Below are 25,742 nucleotides of genomic sequence, written 5' to 3' on the forward strand. Positions count from 1 at the left end.
CACTTTTCAATGCAAAATTTAATGAATTTTTATAGTTTTTGACCTTTTATATTCTGCAGATTGTCTTCTTATTGGCTGAATGATATTTAAATGGATTATGAATAATATTTTTAGTATATGAAAAATAAAAATTAAATGAATCCTTAAATTGTGTGCAAAAACTGTAAACATCAAATAATTCTGAACAGAGGGAATAGTAATTAGATAGGAAATCAAAAAGATTGTGTTAGTTAATAAAAACAGTACTCCAATTTAGATCATTTACGACGTCGTTATCATAATTAGGATATCAATTATTTTTAATTAGCATAAACAAATATTTGCTGTCAGAAAGCCGAAGAAACCAATCAAAAAGGCAAGAAAAAAGTAGATTAAATATTTTTAAAAAAAGGAAAGATAAACATAATAATAAAAGAAAATTTAAGAAAAAAATCCTTCGGAGAAGAGGAGGAATAATAAAAAGCTTCCGTCACCGTGAGGAAAGAAATTAGAAACCAGAAAACCGACGTCTTCCTCTCCCTCATCTCTCTCGTCCTTTGGACCTCTTCTCCCTGACTAAATTCTTGATAATCAGGTATGTCTCTCTTATGATCGTCACGATAATCGGATAATTCTCGAGCTTTTGATTCTCTATACACGGTCGTTTTGCTGATCATCTGTGAAAACTGTTTTCATACGAGCTGCTAAAGAATTGCATTGATTTTGGTTAGTCAAAATTTGTGCTTCATCGTCTAGATTTTTAATTTTCTAATTTTTTTTTTTTTGAATTCTGCTACATACAGGGGACTTTCCGATTATCCGAAATACAAGTAGTTGGCTCTAGTTGCTGAATTTCAAAGCTTTTTTATTTTTTTTACTTCTATCTCAATGTTAGCAAGATCAGGCTTTTTTACTTGATAAAAATCTCAGAATTCTCTGTACTCTTCTTAAAATTTTCTTACTATTATATTTTTTGAATGGAGTTTGATCTCATGTTGTTAAGACATGTAAAAAAAGGAACTTTTATGATTCGGACAGGTGTTGATGCTTTCTGATTTGAGTTAGATAGATGCAGCTAAGATTTCTTACAATACAAAGTATTGGTGAAGCTTAAATGTTCTGTCTGAGGATACAGTTTCTTTGTGGCTCCATAACTTGCGATTATGACGAAAAATGTTCGTGCATGTGTTTGAGACTTTCGTGTGTTGCATTCTCGAGACAAACTGGGGGATAGTATTTACTTTTTGTATGTTTTGATTCCACTACTAGATATCAAATTTTTTTGATAAGCTCCTCATTGAAGAAAACTAGCTAGAATCAGCTTATGATGTAATAGCATCCAGATTTTGCTCTTTCTCTGGGCGAATTGCACTTCTTCTTCCGCAATAACGCTGCTTATCTTTGTCAATTCAAATACCAGGGGGATTGGTTTAGACATGGAGCAGAATTCTCAAAACTTTGTCTTCCTTCCTGAACCTTGCATCGGATCTAGGTTTCCGCATCTAGATATCACACCAGTGAACACTGTTCCTAATTCAGAAGTGCATTCTCTGCAAGAACCTTATGACAACAACACAATGTTCTACGGGCTTCCACAGTACCATCATCAACCTGCTCTAAATCTTGGTCCTGCCATGTCAACCCCACCAAATTTTTATCTCTCTTATGCGGCTTTTCATGCTCCACCGAGTCATCCGTTAGCTCCTGGAAGTCATGGTGTAGTTACTTCCACTGAACATGAGAGGAACGCTCATTTTATGGGTCACGGATACAAAAGAAAGAGCGCTGAAGTTACACCCGGAAATTCTCACTATCTTAGTACTGAAGCAGCACCACCATGTTCTATCCCCCAATTGATTACACCGGAGGCAGCACCTTTCTCTTTACCACAGTTTGGTCCTTACCCGCAACCACTAGACCAGAGAAGTGTGTGGAACAGAGCAGGACCAGCTACAATGGATCCGTGTCTCTCTCATGGACATAACAATTTCATTCAAGGAAACTATGCAGCTCATCCTTTTCCACCTCCTGACTCAATCTGGTATGACCAGCATTGTAATGGCAATAGATCTGATGGATCCTCTTTGCTTTGGTCCCAAGCACCCTCTCTACCTTATATGAATGGTAAGATCCTTATTCTCAGCATTGAGACTGTTTTTTTTCTGCAAGTTCTTGAGAAACTTATTCTTCTTCTTGAATGATCTCTTAGGTAACGTTGCTACTGGCTCCATAGACTCTGGTAATGTCTGCTTTCCGGGATACCATGAAACATCTTGTAGCAGAAACCCTACACCATTTGTATACCCTAGTCACAACTATTTTAGCCATCATCCGGCACCTCCTCCTCCTCCCACCGTATACCCTCACATGGCTTCAGCCTCATACAGTGTTCCCGTGACTATGCATGATGCTTCGTACAGTCATGTGGGACCGGTTCAATCAAGTGGGTTTAGGATAAACCAGCAACATCCCCGAGATGACTTTGTACCTGAAGCGACTCTTAGACACCATGGACTGCCTCACTTCAGAGCGATTTCCGCGGATGTAATATCCTCTTGAGCACATTTTTCATCTTCTAGTGTCATTTTGTCCAAGAGTGTTTTCTCTTTAATATTGGCTTTTTCTGTTAATATGTGTAGGAAATTGCATTTTTGGGGGAAGGAGACTTCTACGATGCTATTGATTATGTTGATCATCATCGTGACATGCGCTTGGACATAGATGACATGTCATATGAGGCGAGTGCAGAGTTACTCTTTACCACATAGCTAATCTTATGAGTCCACGAGTACTCTTCAGTCTTATATAGATATCTAATGAATTCACATTGGTTTTTCTTATCCTATAACATTCAAAACTCGGGTGGTGCAGGAGCTCCTTGCTTTGAGCGACCAGATTGGAACTGTGAAGACTGGCTTGTCCGAAGAAGTTGTTAAAGATTTTCTGAAAAGAAGAACCTCTTTATCGACCAGAATCAACCTGGAAGAAGCTCCATCAAGCGATCTAGAAACCGGTTCTTGCACTATATGCCAGGTAAAGCCCATAAAATCTTGAGACTGCATCCTCCAAGCTTATGCAAAAGATTCACACACACTCATCTTAGTAGTAAAAGTCTCGTTCTTTTTTTTTTTATAATGGGGAATTGACAGGAAACCTACAAGAACCAAGATAAGATCGCAACGCTGGATTGCAAGCACGAGTACCATACCGAATGCTTGAAAGAGTGGTTGGTTATCAAGAACGTTTGCCCAATCTGTAAATCAGAGGCACTAGTCACAGAGAAGAAGAAGAGACGGTTAAGTATAAGAGAAGAGGTGGTTGCGGATTCAACCTAAGAGAGGTTACCGCAGATGGTTTTTTTTTCTAGGTGCTTTTATCTATAGGTTTTATAAGAAGAGTGAGGGTAAATTTCATCCCCAAATTCTGTAAATTTGTACTTTTGGGCACATAATTTGTTTGACAGTCTAAAGCTGAGATTGGCTTAGTGACTAAGAAAACTGTATAGGCTTCTTTGGTTCTTTGTACATTTGGTTGCTCCTTTAAAGTTTCTTTTGCCGTCTTCAACTAAAGCATCTTTCTCTGTTCATAGATTCTCGAACATAATTGTCATTGTGTGAAGATATTTAAAACATTATAAGGATCTGAGAAACTTACATCCAAAGAAGAAAAGAGAAACAGCAAAAGGAAAACACAAGGAAGAATCTGTATATCAAACTATATAGTTTCACTAAGAAACCAAGAAGGAAATGTTACTGGAAAAATGTAGATCAACTTGAGCAGCATCCGACCTTCTTGACCTCAGAAACATCGTCTTTAGACCCAACATTGATACTCTGTCCTTTAGGGAGAGTAGCCGGATCATCTCCAATATCCAGCGCTTTCTTGCTTGCCACACGGTATATTTGAGAAAGCACTTCAGTGAAAGCATTCTCAACGTTGAGTGCTTCGAGTGCAGATGTCTCCATGAAGAATGTGTTCTCTCTCTCTGCAAAGGCTTTGGCGTCTTCCGTTGAAACAGCTCTTAGGTGACGCAGATCAGCCTTGTTCCCAACAAGCATGACGACAATGTTGGCGTCTGTGTGGTCTCTAAGCTCCTTTAGCCATCTCTCAACGTTCTCAAACGTGATATGCCGTGTAGCATCGTAGACGAGCAAAGCTCCCACAGCTCCTCGATAGTATGCGCTTGTGATTGCTCGGTATCTTCCAACACAAAATCAATCATTTAGTTCTTGAGATTCTGCACTCAAGTTCTACAAAGTTACACATAATCAAGATAGAGCCCTTTTAGCTTAGATAGCAAACTAAGAATGGATGTAAAAGATCACCAACAAGCTTGTAAATTTAAACTTTTTCCTATAACCTTAGGCTCTACAGGAATCGATTCCTTTCCTCAGATTCATGAAGGTCCAAGATTAAGCAATTCAAACTACAAGTTTCTAGCCCCAAATGTAAACAAAAAAAAACACAAAAACTCGAATTGGGCGTAAGGGAAGAGTTCATAGATTTATTCATTCTTTGGGAAATTGTACCTCTCCTGACCGGCGGTATCCCAAATCTGAGCCTTGACGATTTTTTCGTCGACGCGAATGCTTCTGGTGGCGAATTCGACACCGATCGTGGATTTAGACTCGAGGCTGAATTCGTTACGCGTGAATCGAGAAAGGAGGTTTGATTTACCGACGCCGGAATCTCCAATTAGAACCACCTTGTAGAGGAAATCGTAATCGTCGTCAGCTCTATACGCCGCCATTGTGAATTTGTGAAGGGTTTCTTCGATCGGAGAATAAAGCTTCTGGTTCCAGAATCGGCGATTTTCAGGTAACCAGTAAGAAAGCGCGTACAGACGAAAGGGGAAGAAGAAACGCACATTAAAGAAGAGAGATTTAAATTTTGAGCCTTTGAAAGAGAGAGACACGGAAATGGATGAAATTTGCGTAGATCTGCTGACGGGTCGGATCTGAATCCGATTATCATCGGGTTGGATATTCTAAAGTGGTTAACTTTTTCAGAGTACACTCTTCACTCGCTAGTCGTTAAGTAGTCGTTACCCTTTTAAATATAAAGTATTCTTTTTTATTTTTTTATAGTAAGAAACTGACACTTGAAGAAACTCTAATCACCAATAAGTCTACATGATCCATCTTTTATTCTATTTCATTAGGCTACACAAAACTGCGATTTGTTACTTGGCTATAATTGTCTAATAACTAATCCTCTCTGTTTCTATCACAGAATCAACTGTGATATAATCTTCCTCATAATCTGGTTCATCATTCCTCCGGAGCCGGCAGGTTCAAAACCTTCATCTTCTTCATCGTTTTTTGCATCATTATCTTCATTATTAGCCGGCAGGTTATATTCCAAACCTCTCACGTCCTGAATCAGTGGAGCCTGCTGTCTAAAGTATTAACTTTTTGAGATAAAAAAATGCAATGACAGTAGAAAAAAACGATCTCGGAAGTTGAATGTTATACCGATGAAGAAGGAGGAGAATAAGGGTAATTTTGTTGTAGGTAAATGGACAATGCACGCCGCAAAATTTCAGGAAGGTATGGTGTTATAAAGTTGGAAAAAGCTTCAACACTTAAACTTGATGACCCAAAACCATTGGACAATGTAGTCGATGATGATATTGGCCCGGAAACAGAGTTTGGACGGAGAGGATTGACACTCAATGGTCTTGTGTTGTTTCCTTGAAACCCGGGTACAGAGTTGGGACGGTGCAGATTCGAAGAGGTCGACGAGCTTGTAATGTTGGCTTGAGCTTGAACACTTGCACTTGATGATGACCCCAAAAGAAGAGAGTTTGGCCTTGTGGTGCTTGACCCTAATAATGACCCAAAGGTAGAATCTTGAATATCCGAACTTGATGACCCCAAAATATTGGACAATGTAGTCAATGATATTGGCCCGGAAACAGCGTTTGGACGGTGAGGATTCACACTCGATGGTCTCGTGATGTTTCCTTGAGTCCCGGGAACAAAGTTGGGACTGTGCGGATTCGAAGACGGATCATAGGGCAACAGCCATCTTGTCCTGGCCTCCCTTCGAGCTTGACTATACACTGGGACTGCAATTGGAACAGGGCTTGGAGTGCCTGGAGGGAACGGCAACAATTGACGCTGCATAGAAGTTGCCTCAGACGCCATTCTTGTGAGGTCATGTTGTGGTATCTTCACCAGATTGAAAACATATAAAAAAACAAAAACAACTCTTTATTTGGTGATTCAAACGCAATCAACAGTAAGAATAGAGTAAATACGATCTTGGATCTTATTATACCATTGAATAAGGAGGAGGAAGCTGATGTTGTTGAGCTTGAAGATTCGAACTTGATGACCCCAAACTATCGGACAATGTAGTCGATGATGATCTTGGCCCGGAAACAGAGTTTGGAGGGTGAGGATTAACACTCAATGGTCTTGTGATGTTTCCTTGACTCCCGGGAACAAAGTTGGGGCGGTGCAGATTCGAAAACGGATCAAAGGGCAATAGCCATCCGGTCATGGCGTCTATTTGAGCTTGGCTATACACTGCATTTGGAACAGGGTTCCTCATTGGAATACCAATTGGTATCTTCACCAGATTGAAAACAAGAAGAAAAAAAAAAAAATCTTGAATTTATGATACAAACGCAATCAACAATAGAAATAGACTAAATACGATCTTGGATATTTTTATACCATTGAATAAGGAAGAGGAGGAAGCTGATGTTGTTGTTGGTAATTAGGAATTGCAGGGAAAAGCAATGGTTGAGAAGAAGTCGACGATCTTGTAATGTTGGCCTGAGCTTGAACACTTGCACTTGATGATGACCCCAAAAGAACAGAGTTTTGTCTTGTGTTGTTGTTTGACCCTGATAATGACCCAAAGGTAGAATCTTGAATACTCGAACTTGTTGTAAATGGGACAATACTCCAAGACTCGGGAGAAATTGTAGTAATGGTTTCGCCATTGACATTCACTTGAGACTGACTAGTGATCTCTGTCGAGACTGGAACTGAATCATCGTTAGTCGCTGATGATGATGATGATGACCCAACGTTCTCATGATGGCTACGAGCGCTTCTCTTCGCCCTCTTCACAAAACTAGCAAGAATCGATGAATCTATTGGCTGATTTGGCTCTTCTATGCTAATCCCCGACTTTCTTTTTCTCAACTTTGTGTTCTCTGGTATCGAAATCATCACCGATTTATCTCTCGACTCTCTTCCTCTGGTAATTACAGCTGATTTTCCGTTATTTACCGAACTCCCATTATCGTCATCTCCATTGCCGTCGCTTCTGCTTTCACTAGCCTCGTAATCAGATTCTTTATCGCTCTTCTTGTCTTCTGATGAATTCCCTCCCACCATTATACTGTACTTTGTTTCTTGATCGATCAAAACAAAAAGTTTATTTCTCTGGATTATAATTGGTGAAGAGAGAAGACTTGAGTGAGCAAGATTATACTGTATCGTATATATAGAGAACGCAGGAGTCTCGTTTAAAGAGTTTTTTTTCAAATGATTGATAAGTTCTTAAAGAAACAGTCTGCCAAGAAATCCAAGAAACCAATTAAGAATACTTTTTTTTTTAATGAATTAAAAAACTCTTTTAATTTTTCAGAGACCAATAAAGCTTCAATGTCAAACATTTATACAAATCCTTGACTCTAATATATAGAAGTTTCAGTGCAGAAAACATATCTCTTTATTTTTTCCTTAGTTCTGTACTTCTGTGCCAACAATGACACCAGAGAACGAGGAAGAAGATGAACAAGAAACGGGCAGTAAACATACAGAAATAAATAAATTTATGGAATAGAATGAGCAAGAAGGTCCCGTAGCTCAGTTGGTTAGAGCGTTGGTCTTATGAGCCGAAGGTCGCGGGTTCGAGCCCCGCCGGGACCAACTGAGATTGAAACATGATATTTACCTTTTTATAATCCACCACTATGTTTTAGCAACTTTACAATTTCATCCCAAACTAGTCAATTACAAACATGGAAACCTCTAAAAATCTTAAACCATCCTCTTTTTTCCGAATCTCGACCTTTATTTTGACCAGCTTCCTCAATCTTGGCCTAAACTAGTTAAATTTATCAGAAACAGCCCCACCTTGTATTTGAAGAAAAGATCAAACACCACCTTCACCTTTGGTTGACATGTCAATCACCAAGATGTGTTTATTCACCACAGAGAGAGCGAAGCTTCAACTCAATCTCTCTCTCTCTCCATTTACTTAAAAACCACTCGACACTAACCTTCTCGTGCCTTAAAACAAAGAACACACATTATAATCCCATCTCTCTATCACATAATCTGGTTAAACCTTTAACCTATATTATCTTCTCCATAAAACCTTTTGTTGTTCTGAATCACTCAGATTTTGTACTTAATAATTTTTTGTTATGGGATCTGGATGGTTGCTCCGTTCTCTCATCTGTTTAAAAGGAACAAAACAGAACAAATCAAGTCGAGGCAACGTTAGTAAAAGCTCTGTTTCATTCTCTTTTTATGTCTCGTATACTAGTAACTTAAAACGATGATTTTCTTTTTAGATACTATCTGAAACATCAAACCGAGTCAAACCGGTCGGATCAAGCTCTGCTTCCACTACGCTTACCGTAGAAATCGCTGTCATTCGCATTCAGAAGGCTTTTCGAGCACACAATGTATGTCATTCTCCACAATTTTGAAAACTCAAAAACCGCTCCAGTCTAAACGTTTCTTGCGAATCTTCAGGCTAGAAAAAGACTATGCAGCTTAAAGAGCGCAAGGAGATTTAACTCATTGATCCAAGGCCATACAGTGAAGAACCAAACTTCGATTTCACTCAATGTGATGCATTCTTGGTGTGATATACAGAGTCAGATCAGAGCACGACGTTTGTATATGGTGACACAAGGTAGACTACAGCACAAATTATTGGAGAATCGGATGAAGCTGGAGATCAAGCTGCATGAGCTAGAAGTTGAATGGTGTGGAGGGTCTGAAACAATGGAGGAGATTCTCGCGAGAATACAACAGAGAGAAGAAGCTACAGTGAAGCGTGAACGAGCAATGGCGTATGCTTTCTCTCATCAGGTCAAAGAAAAAACTGAGACTCAAATTGGTTTGTATTTGAGATACCTTGTAGCTGAAGTAACTTTCTGGTTTCTGTTTTGTAGTGGAGAGCTAATGCTACACAGTACCTAGGTCAAGCTTCGTTTAACCTAGACAAAGAAAATTGGGGGTGGAGTTGGAAAGAACGGTGGATAGCAGCTCGACCTTGGGAGATTAGGGCTCAATGCCAAGCCAGTAAACCGATCAAACCAGCTAGAAAACCGGAGAAATTGTCATCCATTGTGATCACAAAGAAGACCTCTGCTAAACCGGGTTTGTCAAACACCAAGGAAGCTGCAAAGTCCAAAAAGCCTGGTTCTGGATGATTTTGATTGAAAGAAATCAACAACAACAACCACAACAAAAACCGGTTTATGTTTACATCTAAGAATTGTCTTGTTTGGTTTCTCAATGGATTTGTTTCTATAAACTGGTGGTTATTGTAAAACAAGTTCGTTAACGCCACGGTAACGGAAAATCTTTATCACCCGTTATGTTTTATAAATTGGTCGGTTTGGGCTTACTCTATTGGGCTTCAACGTCACGAAAAACGACAGATGCCGAATTCTAGTAATCTCTCATTCAGGTCTTCTTCTTGTTTTTGGTCTCTGTCTCTCTGTTCTCTCTCTGTCGCGAAAACATTCAGATCGCTAGCTGGTCGTGTAATTTTGCTGCTGTATTTGTTCTTCTTCCCATAGTTGAGGTAATTTTAATCCTCTTTTTCGATTTTTGAATGATGATTGCTTAAATTCATCTTCTTTTAATGGGATCAACCTTGATGTTTGTTGCAATTTGTTATGATTCGAGATTTCTGGAAAAAAAAAAAGGGAACCTAATTTCCTTGTTCACGTTAGCGGTTTTTCAAGTGATTGTGAAAAAAACCCACGTTATGATTGAGTTCTTCCAGTAAATCTCTTGGAAGATTTTATTGAAAACGACATTCTTTATTTTTTACCCAGAAAAACAAAAATTGAAACTTGGATCGATCTAATTCCAGCTCCACACTTTAATATCGTGTTGTATAAAAACCTAATCTTTCGTGTGTAGAGGGGTTTTTCTTAACCAATCAACCTAAATTTCTCTGATTCGCAGATCTCAAGAGTTAACGAAAATGAATAAAAATTCACGGTTCGAAATCCCCTCACCGTCTTCTCCAGCCTCTGCCTCAGCTTCCGCAGATGGTGAGCTAAATGAAGACGACATCTTCGCAATTGATATATCTCACGCGCCTCGACAGTCTCCGTCATCTTCTCCGGCGCAACATCCACCTGCTCGCCAGATTCAGAGAAGCAAAAGCGGTTTGAAGAACGTTGAAGCTTCTGGTATCCTCGCTGCTCTTCCCGAAACTTCTGGAAACAGTTACCTAAACCACGTCTTCCACCACAAGCCTGCGGCTGTTCTCTCCACTTCAGTCTCTTCCACAGCTTCTTCCTCGTCTTCCTCAGGCGGTGGTGCATCAGCTGCTTCTTCATCTTCGGCTCGAACCATCCCCACCGCTCCTAAACCGCCTCAAGAGAGGCTTCCATTTGTGGCTTCTTTTAATGGAGGGAAGTATCCTCAATCAGCTCCTGTTCAAGTGCCGTTAGCATCTTCGGCGATGATGAATCGTCATAAGAAGGAATTCAAGTTGACTGATGTGGTGGATGACGATGAGGAGGAAGAAGAAGAAGGTGAAATGCTTCCGCCACACGAGATTGTAGCTCGGTCTTTGGCTCAGTCTTCGTTGCTATCTTGCTCAGTGCTTGAAGGAGCAGGAAGAACATTGAAAGGGAGAGATCTCCGGCAGGTAAGGAATGCTGTTTTCAGAAGAACCGGTTTCATAGATTGATTGATTTTTTTTTTTCCATCAAAGACCATTCTTTCATTTGTTATCCAATTGAACCTGTTTTATTTGGGGCCAGAGAAACGTTCCAATGTATTGTTGTTCATATATGTTGTCTACATTAGACCGATTTGTTACTTCATATCAAAGAGATTGATGTGATTGCACATGTTTTGGTATGTGTCTATTATTGCTTCATGCTTCACATGTTGATGAGACAGAGAGCTTTAGAATTACTTTGTGGTTTGAATTTCACATTTACGCATTTCTTAATATGACGGCTTTGGAAAGTTCTTACATTGTTCCTAAATCCTAATCTAAATTGACCAATCTTTAAAAGTCGTCAGAGTCTCCTCTCAGAAGAAACATAACCACCTTTTTCTGTCTCTCAATGTGTTTCTTTTATGCAATCTTTGCTCCTTTGTTTTTCTCTGTGACGTCAACAATCTTTGCTCTCCTTGCAATGAAAAGCTGTGGCTTTTTTTCGGTAGATCTTTTGTAAAAAGGCATTGAGATCTTACAAGAGAAAGAGAGAGGGGACCATTCCTTATTTCTTAAAGTGACAGCTCTTTTACAATTTTGGTTCCATCTTCTTCAACATCTCTCTCAAACCCGTTAGATATTTTGAGGTTTAGTGAGAAACGTTTTACTTGGTCATATAACAGATAGGTTGTACTATATATGTCTTACAGAAGAAACTTATTAATGATATTTATCAGTTGACGAGAGAAAATTGAAAAGAGAGAATAAGTAGTAGATTGGATATGATTTTTGAGTCATCAGACCCTTAAAAAAAAAGATTCGGCCTTTCTACCTTTTGGTAGAACGTACTTTATGATGTCTCAGCACCTTCTCATCTCATCTGGTGTGGTTGGTGATGTATTTATCACATCACATGAAAAGGTGTTTGCTTTTCTTTCTTTTTAAAAAGGTAAATTTAAGTAATTCTAATAATTCTCTGATAAATGGAGGAGGTATGTAAAATAAACATCTGAGAAATCATGCATTTAACCACAAGTATATATTTGACTAACTTGCAAATCCATATTTTTATATGTCTAAAAGATGATAGAGAAGATTGGCTAGTTATGATGAAGTTCCTACATTTAGACAAACATGGGTGGCTCTCTATACCTATCTCATGTCCCCATTCTTAGTTACTCATCAAAGAAGACAACATCACATTCAAGTTTGGTGGATCTCCTCCTACCACAAAAGTAGGTGAGAGAGAACAATTAATGACATCAGACATAGAAAAACAATCTTTTTTTTTTTACTCCTGTGAGGAAAGTTTCACTTGTAATTTAAGGGAACTGGCTAAATCCCCCTGATGTTCCAGAAGAAGCAACAATTCAAAACTTACTGTTCATGGAAAATGACTAGCTTTTTTATTCATTGGGGCCAAAAGATTGAGTGAAATATCAGAATCAAACCAGGCTCATGTTGTTTAACGAACAACAAGGATCTATCTAGTTTGAACAGAGCATTTTATTTAGGTTGGGTTTTTTTGTTTTTTTTTTACAGTTTCTTAGCTGAGAAAAGCAGCAAAAACCCGTACGAAAATTAGAGAGAAAGTTCAAGACTTTATTAGAGCATTCATGGAGTTACACACAACAAGAACATGGAACTGCAATTTCTCAAAGTATCTGGGTATTGCAGTTACATAGAAGATGAGGATAATGATGATACAAACACAACACAAAAAGAAATCTACCATAACTGAGCTACAGAACATGGTCTAACTGGTGAAAAAGATAAAAATTACAATAGGCAAGGTCAAGCTATTGGAAGAAAAGAAGAAGAACCTGAAATTTTGGGCCACATTTGTTGTTCTTTCCTCTTCTTCTCTTACAGGCTTTCCTTGCGTTTTTATTTCTCAGGCCATTGAATACCAAAGCGAGAACGCCTTCCTTGTTCCGAACAATCTAAGCCAAGCTTTCAACGTGAATGGAAGCTTGACAAGCCCTGAAAAAAACTGGTTCTTGAGTTCAATGAAGAAGCAAAAGGACTCAACTTTGATGTAAAAAAGGACAGAATTTAGATAACCTGGAATTTAAAGAGGATTTGTTTCCGAGTGTTATCAATGGCGAGAAATAGAGGAAGCAGAGGACGGCTTGTTGGTGAGACCGTCGTGGTGCTCCTCATCTTGGCCCTGAAACCGTGCTGGTACGCGAAAACCGGAAGAGAATTCACCTGAGGCGAATCCGATTCCCGGGATAGCTGATTGGTGAACCGGCGGAGGAATATGGTGGTGGTGATGGTGATGGTGGTTGAGATCGTCGGTGGAGATGGATTGATGATGGTGAGGATCAAACCAAGCACGGATCATGGGCGTGTAACTGGACTGAAGGGGACCCCTCTGAGAAAAAAGCTGGCTTTGGCCAAATACTGGCTGAAACGACGTCGCCGAAGGAGGAGGAGGAGCGAAGAGAAACCCTCCTCCTCCTCCTCCGTTTCCTGTATCGTTTGCTCCGCCGCTATTCCAAGCGACCAGTCTCTGAATCCTTCCGAATTCCGATGACTGTTGCTCCCAACCACCCGTCGTTGTCTCAAACGGATTGCTCTGCCCGTAGAACATAACAGGCTCGGCGACGGAGGCTGAAGCTGAGTGGTGGTGGAGAAGCGACGGTGGACCATCCGGGAAAGATTGCAGCGAGAGACGGAGATCTTGGCTCTGGCTATTGCTTCGAGAAAGCAAATCCGGCGGATGATTATGGTGATGGTAGCTGTGCATAAGCTGATTCGGAGGAGCTTCCGTTGAAGAGCCAACCACCGGAAAAAACGATTTGATAGTGTCAGCAATCGAATCTGAGTCCATCGACGGCGGAAGAAAACTCGACTCGTTATCGTTGTTACTCTGATGCTCTGCTCCACCGTCGAATCCAACGCCACCGAACTGAAGATGTTGCTGTTGCTGTTGCTGTTGCGGAGGCGGCGGAGACGACGGAGAGATTTGGGTTTTGACGGCGGTTCTTCTGGGTTTGGCGTTAGCGGCGGCGTTGCGGATAGCATCGGCGGGATTCCAGGGAGGAAGCTCAGCGAGCTCGTCAATGGAAGTCTTGGCCTTTTTGATAAGCCAATCAACGGCTTTGCTTGGTCTGTCGAAGCCAAGCCTGTCTTGAACATCGTAGAACTGAATCGCCGTGTGAGCAGAGAGCCTCACGCGCCGGTCACGTGGTCCTTTGGCCGTGCAGACTTTGCTGTGCCGATCTTTTCTTCCCGTCGACCGCACAATGTGACCTCCTTGCACCTCCACGATCTCGCCGCAGCCGCCGTTCGCCGCATCCGACGTGGCACGGTGTCTCATTGAAGAAGGAGGCGGTGCTGGTGGGTGGAGGAAGTGGTGTGCCTCGTCGTCGTCTGCCATTGGTTGAGCATATTGAGGAAGCTCGGCGTCTTCTTCGTCGAGGCGGCGGCGGCGGCGACGGCGGTCGATGGACGGTGGGGAATCCAGAGTCACTCAAAATGGATGTAACTCACGCATAATTGCCTCTCTCACCTCAAAAACCCTAACCCCCTTACAAACCAGAGCTAGTAGCTAAAGCCTAAGAAGAAAGAAGAAGAAGAAGCCTAAGAAGAGGAAGGTTTATCAAAAGACTAACCCATATCTAAATCTCTCTCTCGCTCTCTCTCTCTACCTCGCTTAAATTCTCTCTCTCTCTCTCTTCTTGAGGGTATGTGTACTTGCAAGAAGGAGACCAAACAGATGAAGGAAGCAAGCAAGCGAGGCAGAAGAGGGGAGAGAGAAAGGGAGATGTGCAAATTGACCAATCAAGAAAAAACCCAGAGAAAGCTTTTTTCGGTTTTATATATATTTTTCTCGGGAAAATATAAAGAGATGGTAAAAGGAAAAGTAGTAAATAAGAGAAGAAGAAGAAGAATGAAGAAAGAGGAGAGTGTGTTGTGTTGTGGGTTTGATGATGACGCAACTGGTAAGATGACAGTGTTTGTGTTTCGCTCTCTCTCATTAAAGATCTCTCTCATCTCTTCCCACACATTCATTTTTTCCTCTTTTTCCTAATTTTTCTTATTTTTCATTTTTTTTCTTTTCCTTTCTTTCTTTTTTCGGTAATCCAAGTTTAGTCGTCTCCCAAATTTATTCCTCTCTTGTTTTGACAAAACCAAATCTGTTTGTTCTACCTGTAAATAAAATACAAACGAATAACATAGAGGTCAATAAGTTTTAGTTAATTCATACTTATAGTTAATTCATACTTATTGGACTCTATGCACTTATATAGAAAACATACCATATTAATATTAAACGCTTGATATATTATCATGAGCACATCATAATCGATATACTTAATATAGAGTTGAATTTTACTGGAACGAACAACTTTATTTATATTTTTTTCCGGTTTCAAGATTCAAGAAATGAATAAATACCCTAAAAGAAAACCTATGGTGTTGGTTGGGTCAAGGTTCAATTCAGCGTTTCGTGCATCTCCGGTTTCTTTTTAAGGGTTGACCCATATTGTGGAAATATACATAAAGTTCTTGTTGATGCTCCACTTCTCCACTTTTTCTTTTAAGAATCTCAATAGTTAACTAAAGCAGATTTTATTCGGAAAATCGATAACTTCATCACACAAGTATATACAATATAATATTAGCACAACTAACACTCTTCATATTAGTCTATACACTTAACTATGAAATTAAACCCCCTATCAATTAGTAAACAAACCGACATCCTAGTAATCTAAAATCGAATACTTCTTCCCTACTTGACTTGTCGAAGTAACTGTTTTAACCGTATCATGCGTGCAACCCAAATTGATATAGAACAGGTATTTTGAATTATAAGAATAACATATATATATATATATATATATATATATATGAATTAATAAAGGAGAGTAAAAGACAATCTAAACTTCAACGGAGATATTTCAAATCTTTTTGAGACTTTCACAAGTTCAAAAATACTTGGTTGGACTCCATTATGCTTCTTGTATCCCAGCCAATTGACTATACGAGTCGCACAACTAATTCACATATGGAGTATATTATGGTGCATGATAATATAGTTAACAAAAATATCTCCAAGTGGTTTTAAAAAAAACGAATAACAACAAGACCATATTGTTGCTCACACAATTTATAACATAATAAATTTGAACACACGTACGGTAAGCTAACATAGTTTCTGCAAGAATTATTTTTTTCAAAGCAAAAAATAATAAACTTGACGCAACGTATCATATTATATTATTTATTAGTTTTGGAAAAATTATACAGCATTATTTAATGCTTTTAAACTATTCCGTCTATATGTACATAAATAATTACTATCAAAGACACCTACTTTAATGGAATAATAAATCAGAAAGTGACATATTAGCATTATATAAATGGGTCAATTGACAAACCTAATACGAACACATTAAATAATAGATCAAACGAAACAAATACTATAGTTTATAAAGAAAAGGAGAATATATGTCATCCCACGGTTACATATTAAATTAGTTACATCAAAGGAGCTTCCACTTGGAATTACAGTCACAAATCATCGCAACACAACAAAATAGAATGATAACAATCAAATTTCGATCATAGGAATTTCGTACTTCAATTATTTTATCAATCACAATAACATTATATATTCAGTATCGTCAATTTGACATTTGAAACTTCACAGTATTCGATAGGGTAAGGTATGCCTCATCAAACATTTTTTTATAGCATATGGCCAACAAGACAAGTAATATGTATGGAGAAAAAATCATGTTATTATTGATGTTAAGACGACTATAAGACGACGACTTAAGTTTAACAACAAAAAGGACGACGACTTAATATATGATTTAATTTAAATCTGCTTTAAATTAATTGATCACTTCCTGTATTTTTTGTTTAACGTAAAATAGGATAAACTTAATAATCGAGTGTCTAACCAACGACAATAGAATGTACAGTAACAGATTTACTTGAGCAGAATGTCTAACCAATAATCAAATGTGTAACTGTGTGTAAGTATGGACTTGAACCTTAAACCAACCTGGTGCGGTCTGAGATTATAATCACTAGTAATCAAAGCCGTGCCTGAACACATGAAATATGTGCTTCAGGGCCAGTAAGATTAATAATTATTAAGAGCCAGTTTCCAAAAAAAAATGTATTAGATTAGTTGGTTTTTTGTGTGAGTTTTTAGGGAAGGTTGTCGAATTCGAATCTTCTTGGAAGCACAATTATGTCAATTATTCTTGTTTTTAAAAACGTTGGTTAAGATCTTATCCCACATCGAAAGATTCACAAAAATTAGAAGAGAAAGCTGCAATATAAATACAACTTGTCCCATATTAAAAAATTTAAAAAATTTAAAAAAGAAGTTGGAGTATAATTAAGAATGTTTATCTTATAAAGGGGGTCAATTTTATTTTCTTGCTTGTAGTTCTACAATTCTCAGGCACGGCTCTGGACTAATCTTTGGAATCCTTTTTTTGAGCATATGTTCAAGATTTTAGATAAATCTTATGCATGTGTATGTTAATATTTTTTGACAAACAAACTTTTCGACCCTAAAAATAGATAAAATCTAATATTTATACTATAGATATTGTGCAGATACACATACAATCATGTCATCTAAAATGGCCCCGCAACGAAGTATCAAATACTTAAAAGCATGTACATATATCATAAATAACTGAATAACTGCTTTTGTAACGTGTTTCATATACGATATATGTACGAAGTGTATACTGTAGACTCTATAGTTAGTCTTCATGCGTTATTATTTTATGAAGGACGATGGTCAGTTGGTCACGATGCAGATGCAGTCGACAATAACAAAAAAGAAAATTACTTGCTTATTATTAAATTTATCAAACGATACCGTTAATCACACAAACTAATCGATTATTTAAAAAGACATTTTACCAAAATAAGCTAGTAACGTGGACATACAATAATGACTCGTCAGCAATCATGTTTCAAGAATGGTCAAATAAGTAAATAAATCAATAGTACATGTATATTGATATTTTTGGTCAAAGATTTAGAAACGAGAAGGTGTTGGAGATGTGAATAACAATATCCCAGAGATTTGTCACACAAAATTGTAAACTACATAGACTTATAAAGATAAGAACTCTAAAACATGTAAGAAAATTGGAAACAATTTGAGGAAAGGAAAAGTTGGAGACAGTCAGTTCTCCATTTTCCACCGAGTATCTACCATTTTTAATCTGAAATGTTTTTTTCATTGGCTGGTAATTTTGATATGCTCAAAACCGTCTAACATTATTTGACTCGCTTTTTGCAGAGTATTACGGTTCAAGCTGTAACTATTTAACTAAAAAGCCCAATTTGGTTTGTTTTAGCAGTATAAAGGGTGAAGATGCAAAAACAACTCATTTTATAGTTGTAAGGGAAAAAAGAAAGACATACGTGACGTCGGATTGGCACGTAGGACATGACTTTGCTACTAAAATCATGATGACGTGGCGTCACATGACAAATGGCTCCACATGAAATTAACACTTCACCTACTTTACCCTTCGGAAATCAAAGGAAATCACGATTTTGCCCTTAGACTGGCAAATTCGTGGCTTTTGTCGTATGTTATCGATAGTACCATTCGGATCAGTTGTATAAAAATCATTTGTCTCCATGTTTCCTTTATTCTCAAAAACATAAATTTGGTTTCAATTACTTTTTTTATTATGAATACAAATATTAAACACACTTCCGTCCATTCGCTATCAAAATTATTTTGTTTTGTTCGATATTATTTGTCACTTTCGAAGGGTCTCTATTTATTTACTACTCATATTTTTGTTGTTGTTGTGTTTATCCCTAAATTTTACTTCAAATCTATTAGATCGTTCTACAGACCACGTTATACACAGCAAATAGAGTTCAAGAATAGATCTCTTATACAAAATTTATTGAATTCTTTTTAGGTTAATGTTTCGAATTCATTAAATAATAAAATGTTTATTGACAAGGAAAAAAGGAAAAAAAAAAACTGAACTATTTTGGAAAACACTTCTCGATTTCTTTAATTTTCGATTTTGAAAAAGCTATTTCTTATTTCTCTAATATCGTGTAAGTAATTTTATTTCCACATGGGAATTAGTTGGGATAAAGAGAAGGAAAAGAAAAGAAAAGGTGAGACATTGAGAAGAGACGTAATGTCCTTTCACTCTCTCACTTCTTTTGACATGTAATTTATTCATCAAAGTAAGAAAATAAAAATCATAAAGACAGAAGGGCTCGTGATCCAACGATAACTACAAGTACACTTTCATCTGTCTTTAGATGGATAAATAAATACAAGTGAGGTTGAGGCATATAAATCGATCTTGTAAATAGAAGCCCAAGCAATGCTAACTTATATATATACATCAAGGTCAATAATTTTTTTGTTTCCTTTTCTTTTTCAAATAAGAATAAGAGCGCCAAAAAGATGAAGACTCATAGCTTACGTTACCATAGCAACAGTAGTTTTCCTTTTTTACTAATTATAACAGTGTCCCCAACTGAAATGGGGAATTAGTTCATGGATTTTGTGTGTGTGTTTTTTTTTAATATAAGTTCTGTAGAAAAAGAAGACAACTCTACCGGAAAGTATTAGTCCAAAACCAATGATTTAAAGGACATTTGGTGTAACAAGAATACCATAAAGATCCCCGTAATTAAAGAAAAGCGAACGAGGATCTTATGTAGTAGTAATCGCCATAACTTCAATGTGGGCTTTTTTGGGCTGAGATTTGACAGATTTGGACAAAACACGCCCCAGTTGTAAAGATTTTTCGCTCCACTCACTCTTTACTTATTTTCGCCAAGCTTAGACAAGTCAAATTGATCATTTTGATCATCCATGTTGCTCAACAAGCAGCTATTAAACAAGAAGAAACCAGAAGAAGCCAAACGAAGATCAACCATTTGTAGCTAATTTTATGATTTAATTTAGAACCAGAATCAGGCGCTCAACTGCTAGAAGACTGGAGATGAATCCACAACACAAGTCAACAACTCTTAAAATCGATTTAGGATATAAACTAAAAGAAACAAACCGAATGAGTGAGAAAGTTCCAACCATGCCACAGTTACTTAGGCTATTCCCTCACACAATACCAGACTGATAAACACCGAAGACAAAAGAAGTTTTTAAAGTCTTGCTATTGCACTCTCCTTCCTCCCCCTCTGATTATCTATACATCGTCCAGAATGCATTGATTTAAAAAAGAAAACCCACGACTGGTGGTGGTTCAACTAGTTCAACCCTGGTACGGGTTGCCGCTGCCATCACGGTTAGGTGGATAGTTGTTTTGGTACTGTGGCTGCTGCTGCTGGTAGTTGTTGTTACCTGACCATCCTGCATTTGGTGGACCTCCTCCCATGTTGTTATGTGGTGGTGGTGCTCCTCCATAGTTCGGTGGTGGTGGTGGTCCTCCATAGTTTGGTGGTGGTGGTGCTCCTCCCATGTTGCTTTGTGGTGGTGCTCCTCCGTAGTTAGGTGGTGGTGCTCCTCCATAGTTTGCTGGAGGCCTCTGTCCTCCCATGTTGTTCTGTGGTGGTGGTGGTCCCCCATAGTTTGGTGGCGGCCTTTGTCCTCCCATGTTCGGAGGTGGTGGTGGTGGTCCCCCGTAGTTCTGTCCCATGTGAGGCGGAGGAGGTGCAGAGCCACCCATGTGAGGTGGAGGAGGTGCAGAGCCACCCATATGAGGCGGAGGAGGACCGCCCATTGGAGGACGTTGAGGAGGAGGGCCTCCTGCCATGTTCTCTCTTCTCCTCTCAAAGTTTCTGCTTCTATCAAAGTTGCGAGGACGGTCATTACGCCTGTTTCTTTCGTTTGCTCTAGCATTGTTCCTAATCCACTCCTCGTGGTACTTGGGATCATAAGGAACAGCCTTCCCATCAATAAAAGGTTCCCCTGAAAGTCAATGTAAGAAACTCATCAAGCTAACTCTTTAACATGATCACCAGAAAGATTTTTAACCCTCAACAAAGCAACATCAATGCAACTTCTATTACAACAGTCTTAAAATTGATATCACTATTCAAGTCTAACAAATCAAACTTATTTCCAGAAATGCTAATTAACAAGAAACAGAAATAGAACTTTTTGAAAGGCTAACAACAGATACTTGACAGTTCAAAACCAGCAAGTATAATGGAAGAGGAAAGCAACTCTCCCCATTTCTGAGTTTATGATAGAGATAACAAAACTAAGCTTTACCTCCGTAGTCTTTGTTCCTCACATCCAGGTAAGAATCAGGAAGAACCCAGCGCACCTTTGGCAACTCTGGAGAGATACAGACAGAAATTAGAAGGCGGATTTTATCACAGAAATCGGCAAAATGAAAACCCAAGCAAGCGATACTACCTTTTATCTTGTGAGAAAGATCTTCTGACACAAGTGCTCCGAAAGCATAATAGCACCGAGTTGAAACCGAGTATATCTTCATCCTCGCTTCTTCTTCGCTGAAACATTCAAAAACGAGATAATATCACACAACTGCTCCCAAAATGATCGAAGTAAACATACAGATCCCGTCATATGGATTCTAGTATATCGAAAGCTAGAGCATAGTAACGGGAAAGAACCTACAGAACAATAAGAAAGTGGATTCTCTCACTTATCTAACACTAACGATTTTAGAAGAACAGGCATAAGAGACTTTTTGAATTTGGGGGTTTACCTGCCAACAATCTGGGCAAGGATTTTGATGTAGCTGTCAATGATTTCGTCTCTAGTAGGATCACCCTCAGGCGGCTCCACGACGACAAGCCAGTGCTCGAAATCGCAACCATCGAGCAGGATCGTCTCCTTTGGTGGCCTGTTCGACCAGTTGGGATTCGGATCGTTCAGAGAGGACGATGTAGCCTGCGTTGAAAGGCCTTTGACAGATACAAGGCCACCACGGACAACGGAGGAAAAAGCGGCGACGAGAGGACGGGATCGGCTCAGCAGAGACGACGAGTAAAGAGAAGACGCCGGAGATTTGGCGAGAGGAGCAGATGAAGCAAAGGATCGTGTGAACAGAATGGAAAGAGATTTCGCCGGTCGGCAAAGGATGGAGCGAGAAATGGTATGCGTCGCCATGGAAGAAACTCTCGATGGGTTTCGAAGATAAAACCCTAGCAACTGTGAAATACAGATAAGCTAGGAATGATGAAAATCAAGGGTTTTGCGAAGGTTTAATAGTAGATAATCATTCGAGGGCATTTCCGGCATTTTGTAGCCGAACAATAAGGCTGAAATCTGCGGTAATACCCCTTGATCTTATCGGATGCAACGAAATGGCCCCAACTTTTTATGAAAGTTACAAATAATGCCACTATTACAAATAATCCAGCTTTTTGTTTTTGGTAAAAGAGTTAATTTTTGCTATGAAGATTGACGAGTTGATATGATTTCACTAAATTTGGTATAGAAGATCTTTGTCAACAATGGTTACAAATTTCACGCCGAAGCTAAAACATGGGGGCAAATTGTGATTTCTAATTATTGAGGTGAACTTGGTGAAAAGGTCTACATTAGTAAAAATATCTTCCTCATGCGAGTCCTCTAGCTCTGCCAGATGTTTAAAGATTCGGCCATATATACATAAACTCAGTAGTAGAAGAACCTCGTTTATTCATTTATAATAGACAATATGTAAATTACACACACTACACTCAGCCAAAGCTCATATCACAAAGTCACTCATCATCAAAGGAGAGATAATAACTAAAGCCCTTTTATTCACGTCTCTTTTACACTTCAATCTTTGAATTTTACACAAGTGTTGCCTTGGCGAGCTGAAGCGCTTTCTCCCGCCCGTAAAACTTCTCAACAATCGCAAGTGAAAACTCCATTGCAGTCCCTGGAGCTCTGCTCGTTATGACGTTTCCGTCCACCACGACTCTATGCTCAATGTGACTCTGGTCTGAGAGTTTGTTGCTCACCCTTGGGTGGGTAGTTGCCTTCTTACCCTGTACAAAAACATGTATCTTAAGATATAACAAGAAGAGTGATATAACGTTTTCACAACTCAAAGTACTGATTTGAATTTTGTACCTTGAGTAAACCATTAGGCTCCAAGACATAAGCAGGGGATGCGCAGATTCCTCCATATGGTTTGTTTGCCTCTGCCTGTTTCTTTAACATATTCACCAGTTTCTCGCAGCTTGCGAATCTTGGAGCACCGTTAAGACCGCCCTGTGATTGATTAAAGAAGTTCGTTTTTTTTTGTTTTTTTTTGTTTTATATAAATTGCAAAACTTTCTTTGTAAATGTTCATCTATTGAAAGTTAACACTCACAGGCAACACAATCAGATCAAACGACTTCTCTGCAACTTCATCGAGAAGCACTTCTGCGACTAGCTTAGCTTTGCGAGATCCTACAACTTCCAAACTGTTACCAACTGCAGCAATCACGACATTTGCTTTTGCCCGCCTCAGGATATCTACAAGCGCAATAGCTTCAATTTCCTCCGAGTCCTCTGCAATGGGAACGAGAATCTGAAACAGGAAAACATTATCTTTCTGACTCAGGAAAAACGATCATTGATAAATAAAAAAGACAAAAACTTTACAACACAGCATGCTCCTAAGAATCCATTAGACCATCAAACAGAGACAGTCTTGGAGTATGTTAAAGGACCAAGTGGAGAGGCAAATGAACATGTATACCTGTGGGGTATCTTCGAATGACCAGTTCGTTTGGTTAAGCTCAGTGAGAGTATACTCCTCACCAGGATTAGGACGAACCAGCTGATTTCAAAAGGAGAACAAGTAAGTCTAAGAGGAGACAACAAAGCAAGTATGATCACAATAAAGAATCAGAGACAAAACATACCAAGATACTAGAGACTTCATCAGCTTTCTCTTTCCCATACAACTGCTCCACAAGGGTGAGGGAGAATTCAATGGTGGTTCCTGGTCCTCGACTAGTCACAATCCTTCCATCTATCTCAACTCTGGACTCACTAGCAGTGGCACAAGTAGCCGCAAGTTTCTCCATGAAAACCGGGTAACCTGTTGCCTGCAAGAAATCCCGTGTGATCCAGACATTAGACAAAAACTGAAAAAACAAGACATAATAAGGGTTCTTGGATATACTGATCACTTAAGACTTACTGTTTTGCCCTCTAGTAGACCCCAAGTACCAAGAGCCAACGCAGGAGCACAACAGATAGCTGCGTTAAGTCGTCCATCTGTGTCTTGTTTCTTCACCATATTCTCTAAAGGCTTACAGTTTTTAAGCGTCTCGCCACCGGGAAGCCCTCCCTTTTAGCAATCATATAATCAAAACTAATATCAGCAACCAATTCTGAAGTATTTCCGAAAACATCAAAGGAGATAAATTGCTATAGAAACATCTCAAGATTCATGCTTTATACAACCAACGCTCTTTTCAGGAACAATCAACATCACTACTGATTGCTAAAAGCATAATTGATCGATTCACTTTTCGTCTGTTCTTTGAGTGTTTTGAGATAAAAACTAACAATTCGCTCCGATCATCACCTTGATTCTCAAGTTATTGCCCATATATATTAGCAGAGAGACTTACGGGGAGCACAATAAGGTCGAAAATGGAGTCGGTAATATCAGAGAGTAGAGTATCGGCGACCATCTTGATGCCATGACAAGCATCAACGCCAACCTGATTCTCGACGGAGGCCACCGTCACGTCAGCACCACCTCGCCGCAACACGGTGATCATCGCCACCGCTTCTAGAGGCTCCGTACCATGAGCAATAGGGATCAAAACCTATATCAGAAAAAAAAGAAACTCGGATTAGCTAGCAAGAGAAACTACTAAAGAACAAAAAAAACGTTACGTACGAGGAGGAAAATAATGATCATGTACCGTCTTCGTGGATGGAGCCATAATTGCAAAAGTCTCGAGAGAAAATTTTAGAATCACGATATCGAAGAGAGAAAGTGGAATTGGAGTTTAGTGAAGAAGAAAAGGAGTGTGAGTGTATGGGGTTAAAATAGTGAGAGACTCCGTGACGACGCCATTTACGACTTTCCTTTTTATCACTTTGATCAAAGGTAGACGTGTGCGATGACGTAAGCACCGAGGAAAAGGCAGTCTTTGGAGACGTTGGCAATCACTGATTGGTAGAACGTGGTGCTGGCTTTACTTGAGTTTTACACGTCATCTTGCTTTATCCCACTTTGGATTTCGGTAAACTAAGACGGCGTTGTAGTTGCGAGAAAAAAGTTTTGGAACAACGAGATCACGTCCCGGTTCTTAAATTTTTATCATGCACGTGTTATTGTTTTGATTTCGTTTGGCAGTGTAAACCGGGATATTTTCTTGTAACATTACAATAGTTTATGTTTGGTTATGCCAATCGGAAAGAAAAATACGAACTTCCACCCTCAATAGCATCTTGTAAGAGGCGAGTTGGTGCTTTTTTGACCTGTGATCATTACTGCAAACCTGTTTGACCAAAACACAAAAAAAGGTGTTACCCGTTTACATATTTTTAATTGATTCGAAAATTTAGAAATTTTGGAAGAATTTACCAATTTCCATATCTAACATGTAAATTTAAATTTGTATTTGCAAATCTGAATGTTTTCTGACTGAAAATAGTAAAAAATTATAAATTTCTACTATTTAGTCTAAAAATTAACGGTAATAAATATCATATAACTCATAATAAAAACATGAATGATATAAGATTAAATATTATATGTTTTCTAAACATATCATAAAATATATTATTTTTGGGAGAGAACGAGTTGTGAGAAAATGTAATTTTGATGTTGTTTTGATTATAATATCGCTTCACACCATAAATGAAAATTCCAATGTTGTTTTGAAGTGGTGTTGAAACATATGTAATCAAACTAATCCTATCTGCATGCTTAAAAAATACTAAAATCTCGTTG

The 25,742-nt window shown here is 38.7% G+C and overlaps 8 protein-coding genes and 1 non-coding gene across 10 annotated transcripts; 4 read left to right on the forward strand and 5 right to left on the reverse strand.

Annotated features, from left to right (window-relative positions):
* The first annotated feature begins 449 nt into the window (after positions 1-449).
* LOC18023587 (probable E3 ubiquitin-protein ligase ZFP1) lies at positions 450-3,476 on the forward strand. Of its 2 annotated transcripts, none has more exons than XM_006406956.2 (6): positions 450-574; positions 1,400-2,103; positions 2,189-2,523; positions 2,619-2,717; positions 2,851-3,012; positions 3,129-3,476. In XM_006406956.2, exons 2-6 carry the CDS (start codon positions 1,416-1,418, stop codon positions 3,312-3,314), a joined length of 1,470 nt encoding a protein of 489 aa, XP_006407019.1. In that variant the 5' UTR covers positions 450-574; positions 1,400-1,415; the 3' UTR covers positions 3,315-3,476. The 2 variants fall into 2 exon arrangements, with proteins under 2 accessions (XP_006407019.1, XP_024015142.1); XM_024159374.1 differs by lacking the exon at positions 450-574 and adding an exon at positions 789-809.
* Positions 3,477-3,567: 91 nt separating this feature from the next.
* On the reverse strand, positions 3,568-4,868 carry LOC18023588 (ras-related protein RABA1g). The gene is made up of 2 exons (XM_024159375.1): positions 4,509-4,868; positions 3,568-4,179 (listed from the first exon to the last, which is right to left on the reverse strand). Exons 1-2 carry the CDS (start codon positions 4,727-4,729, stop codon positions 3,747-3,749), a joined length of 654 nt encoding a protein of 217 aa, XP_024015143.1. The 5' UTR covers positions 4,730-4,868; the 3' UTR covers positions 3,568-3,746.
* A 337-nt stretch (positions 4,869-5,205) lies between these two features.
* Positions 5,206-7,334, reverse strand: LOC112088929. Its single transcript, XM_024159486.1, has 4 exons — positions 6,663-7,334; positions 6,262-6,555; positions 5,454-6,152; positions 5,206-5,355 (listed from the first exon to the last, which is right to left on the reverse strand). The coding sequence occupies exons 1-4, from the start codon at positions 7,332-7,334 to the stop codon at positions 5,206-5,208; spliced, it is 1,815 nt and encodes a 604-aa protein (XP_024015254.1).
* A 463-nt stretch (positions 7,335-7,797) lies between these two features.
* Positions 7,798-7,871, forward strand: TRNAI-UAU. The gene has a single exon. It is a non-coding gene; the product is annotated as a tRNA-Ile (tRNA).
* A 393-nt stretch (positions 7,872-8,264) lies between these two features.
* On the forward strand, positions 8,265-9,591 carry LOC112088970 (protein IQ-DOMAIN 1). Its single transcript, XM_024159580.1, has 4 exons — positions 8,265-8,446; positions 8,522-8,635; positions 8,706-9,047; positions 9,131-9,591. Exons 1-4 carry the CDS (start codon positions 8,372-8,374, stop codon positions 9,389-9,391), a joined length of 792 nt encoding a protein of 263 aa, XP_024015348.1. The 5' UTR covers positions 8,265-8,371; the 3' UTR covers positions 9,392-9,591.
* Positions 9,592-9,629: 38 nt separating this feature from the next.
* Positions 9,630-11,047, forward strand: LOC18023589. The gene is made up of 2 exons (XM_006406958.2): positions 9,630-9,768; positions 10,158-11,047. Exon 2 carries the CDS (start codon positions 10,177-10,179, stop codon positions 10,891-10,893), a length of 717 nt encoding a protein of 238 aa, XP_006407021.1. The 5' UTR covers positions 9,630-9,768; positions 10,158-10,176; the 3' UTR covers positions 10,894-11,047.
* Positions 11,048-12,459: 1,412 nt separating this feature from the next.
* Positions 12,460-14,736, reverse strand: LOC18023590 (transcription factor TCP4). The gene is made up of 2 exons (XM_006406959.2): positions 12,934-14,736; positions 12,460-12,852 (listed from the first exon to the last, which is right to left on the reverse strand). The coding sequence occupies exon 1, from the start codon at positions 14,252-14,254 to the stop codon at positions 12,968-12,970; it is 1,287 nt and encodes a 428-aa protein (XP_006407022.1). The 5' UTR covers positions 14,255-14,736; the 3' UTR covers positions 12,460-12,852; positions 12,934-12,967.
* A 5,137-nt stretch (positions 14,737-19,873) lies between these two features.
* LOC18023591 (multiple organellar RNA editing factor 8, chloroplastic/mitochondrial) lies at positions 19,874-22,011 on the reverse strand. The gene is made up of 4 exons (XM_006406960.2): positions 21,546-22,011; positions 21,230-21,327; positions 21,083-21,148; positions 19,874-20,776 (listed from the first exon to the last, which is right to left on the reverse strand). Exons 1-4 carry the CDS (start codon positions 21,947-21,949, stop codon positions 20,121-20,123), a joined length of 1,224 nt encoding a protein of 407 aa, XP_006407023.1. The 5' UTR covers positions 21,950-22,011; the 3' UTR covers positions 19,874-20,120.
* Positions 22,012-22,463: 452 nt separating this feature from the next.
* Positions 22,464-24,853, reverse strand: LOC18023592 (protein DJ-1 homolog A). The gene is made up of 8 exons (XM_006406962.2): positions 24,706-24,853; positions 24,406-24,606; positions 23,970-24,119; positions 23,689-23,874; positions 23,523-23,603; positions 23,151-23,351; positions 22,907-23,047; positions 22,464-22,821 (listed from the first exon to the last, which is right to left on the reverse strand). The coding sequence occupies exons 1-8, from the start codon at positions 24,724-24,726 to the stop codon at positions 22,624-22,626; spliced, it is 1,179 nt and encodes a 392-aa protein (XP_006407025.1). The 5' UTR covers positions 24,727-24,853; the 3' UTR covers positions 22,464-22,623.
* Between the last annotated feature and the right edge of the window lie 889 nt (positions 24,854-25,742).

Source organism: Eutrema salsugineum, unplaced genomic scaffold (assembly GCF_000478725.1).
Source record: "Eutrema salsugineum unplaced genomic scaffold, Eutsalg1_0 scaffold_13, whole genome shotgun sequence".
NCBI lineage: Eukaryota > Viridiplantae > Streptophyta > Magnoliopsida > Brassicales > Brassicaceae > Eutrema > Eutrema salsugineum.

What these genes read in the sequence shown, in the direction of transcription:
- LOC18023587 (XM_006406956.2), top strand. Translation starts at nt 1,416, where the DNA reads ATGGAGCAGAATTCTCAAAACTTTGTCTTCCTTCCTGAACCTTGCATC. An exon ending in TCAGAGCGATTTCCGCGGAT is followed by an intron (nt 2,524 to 2,618) that starts GTAATATCCTCT and finishes TAATATGTGTAG; the next exon opens with GAAATTGCATTTTTGGGGGA. An exon ending in GTTCTTGCACTATATGCCAG is followed by an intron (nt 3,013 to 3,128) that starts GTAAAGCCCATA and finishes GGGAATTGACAG; the next exon opens with GAAACCTACAAGAACCAAGA.
- LOC18023588 (XM_024159375.1), bottom strand. Translation starts at nt 4,729, where the DNA reads ATGGCGGCGTATAGAGCTGACGACGATTACGATTTCCTCTACAAGGTG. An exon ending in GATACCGCCGGTCAGGAGAG is followed by an intron (nt 4,180 to 4,508) that starts GTACAATTTCCC and finishes TTGTGTTGGAAG; the next exon opens with ATACCGAGCAATCACAAGCG.
- LOC112088929 (XM_024159486.1), bottom strand. Translation starts at nt 7,334, where the DNA reads ATGGTGGGAGGGAATTCATCAGAAGACAAGAAGAGCGATAAAGAATCT. An exon ending in CTCCTCTTCCTTATTCAATG is followed by an intron (nt 6,556 to 6,662) that starts GTATAAAAATAT and finishes AATCTGGTGAAG; the next exon opens with ATACCAATTGGTATTCCAAT. An exon ending in TTCCTCCTCCTTATTCAATG is followed by an intron (nt 6,153 to 6,261) that starts GTATAATAAGAT and finishes AATCTGGTGAAG; the next exon opens with ATACCACAACATGACCTCAC.
- LOC112088970 (XM_024159580.1), top strand. Translation starts at nt 8,372, where the DNA reads ATGGGATCTGGATGGTTGCTCCGTTCTCTCATCTGTTTAAAAGGAACA. An exon ending in AGGCTTTTCGAGCACACAAT is followed by an intron (nt 8,636 to 8,705) that starts GTATGTCATTCT and finishes GCGAATCTTCAG; the next exon opens with GCTAGAAAAAGACTATGCAG. An exon ending in CGTATGCTTTCTCTCATCAG is followed by an intron (nt 9,048 to 9,130) that starts GTCAAAGAAAAA and finishes TCTGTTTTGTAG; the next exon opens with TGGAGAGCTAATGCTACACA.
- LOC18023589 (XM_006406958.2), top strand. Translation starts at nt 10,177, where the DNA reads ATGAATAAAAATTCACGGTTCGAAATCCCCTCACCGTCTTCTCCAGCC.
- LOC18023590 (XM_006406959.2), bottom strand. Translation starts at nt 14,254, where the DNA reads ATGGCAGACGACGACGAGGCACACCACTTCCTCCACCCACCAGCACCG.
- LOC18023591 (XM_006406960.2), bottom strand. Translation starts at nt 21,949, where the DNA reads ATGGCGACGCATACCATTTCTCGCTCCATCCTTTGCCGACCGGCGAAA. An exon ending in CTTGCCCAGATTGTTGGCAG is followed by an intron (nt 21,328 to 21,545) that starts GTAAACCCCCAA and finishes TGAATGTTTCAG; the next exon opens with CGAAGAAGAAGCGAGGATGA. An exon ending in GAGGAACAAAGACTACGGAG is followed by an intron (nt 20,777 to 21,082) that starts GTAAAGCTTAGT and finishes ATTGACTTTCAG; the next exon opens with GGGAACCTTTTATTGATGGG.
- LOC18023592 (XM_006406962.2), bottom strand. Translation starts at nt 24,726, where the DNA reads ATGGCTCCATCCACGAAGACG. An exon ending in TGGCTCCATCCACGAAGACG is followed by an intron (nt 24,607 to 24,705) that starts GTACATGATCAT and finishes TTTCTGATATAG; the next exon opens with GTTTTGATCCCTATTGCTCA. An exon ending in GTCTACTAGAGGGCAAAACA is followed by an intron (nt 23,875 to 23,969) that starts GTAAGTCTTAAG and finishes GATTTCTTGCAG; the next exon opens with GCAACAGGTTACCCGGTTTT.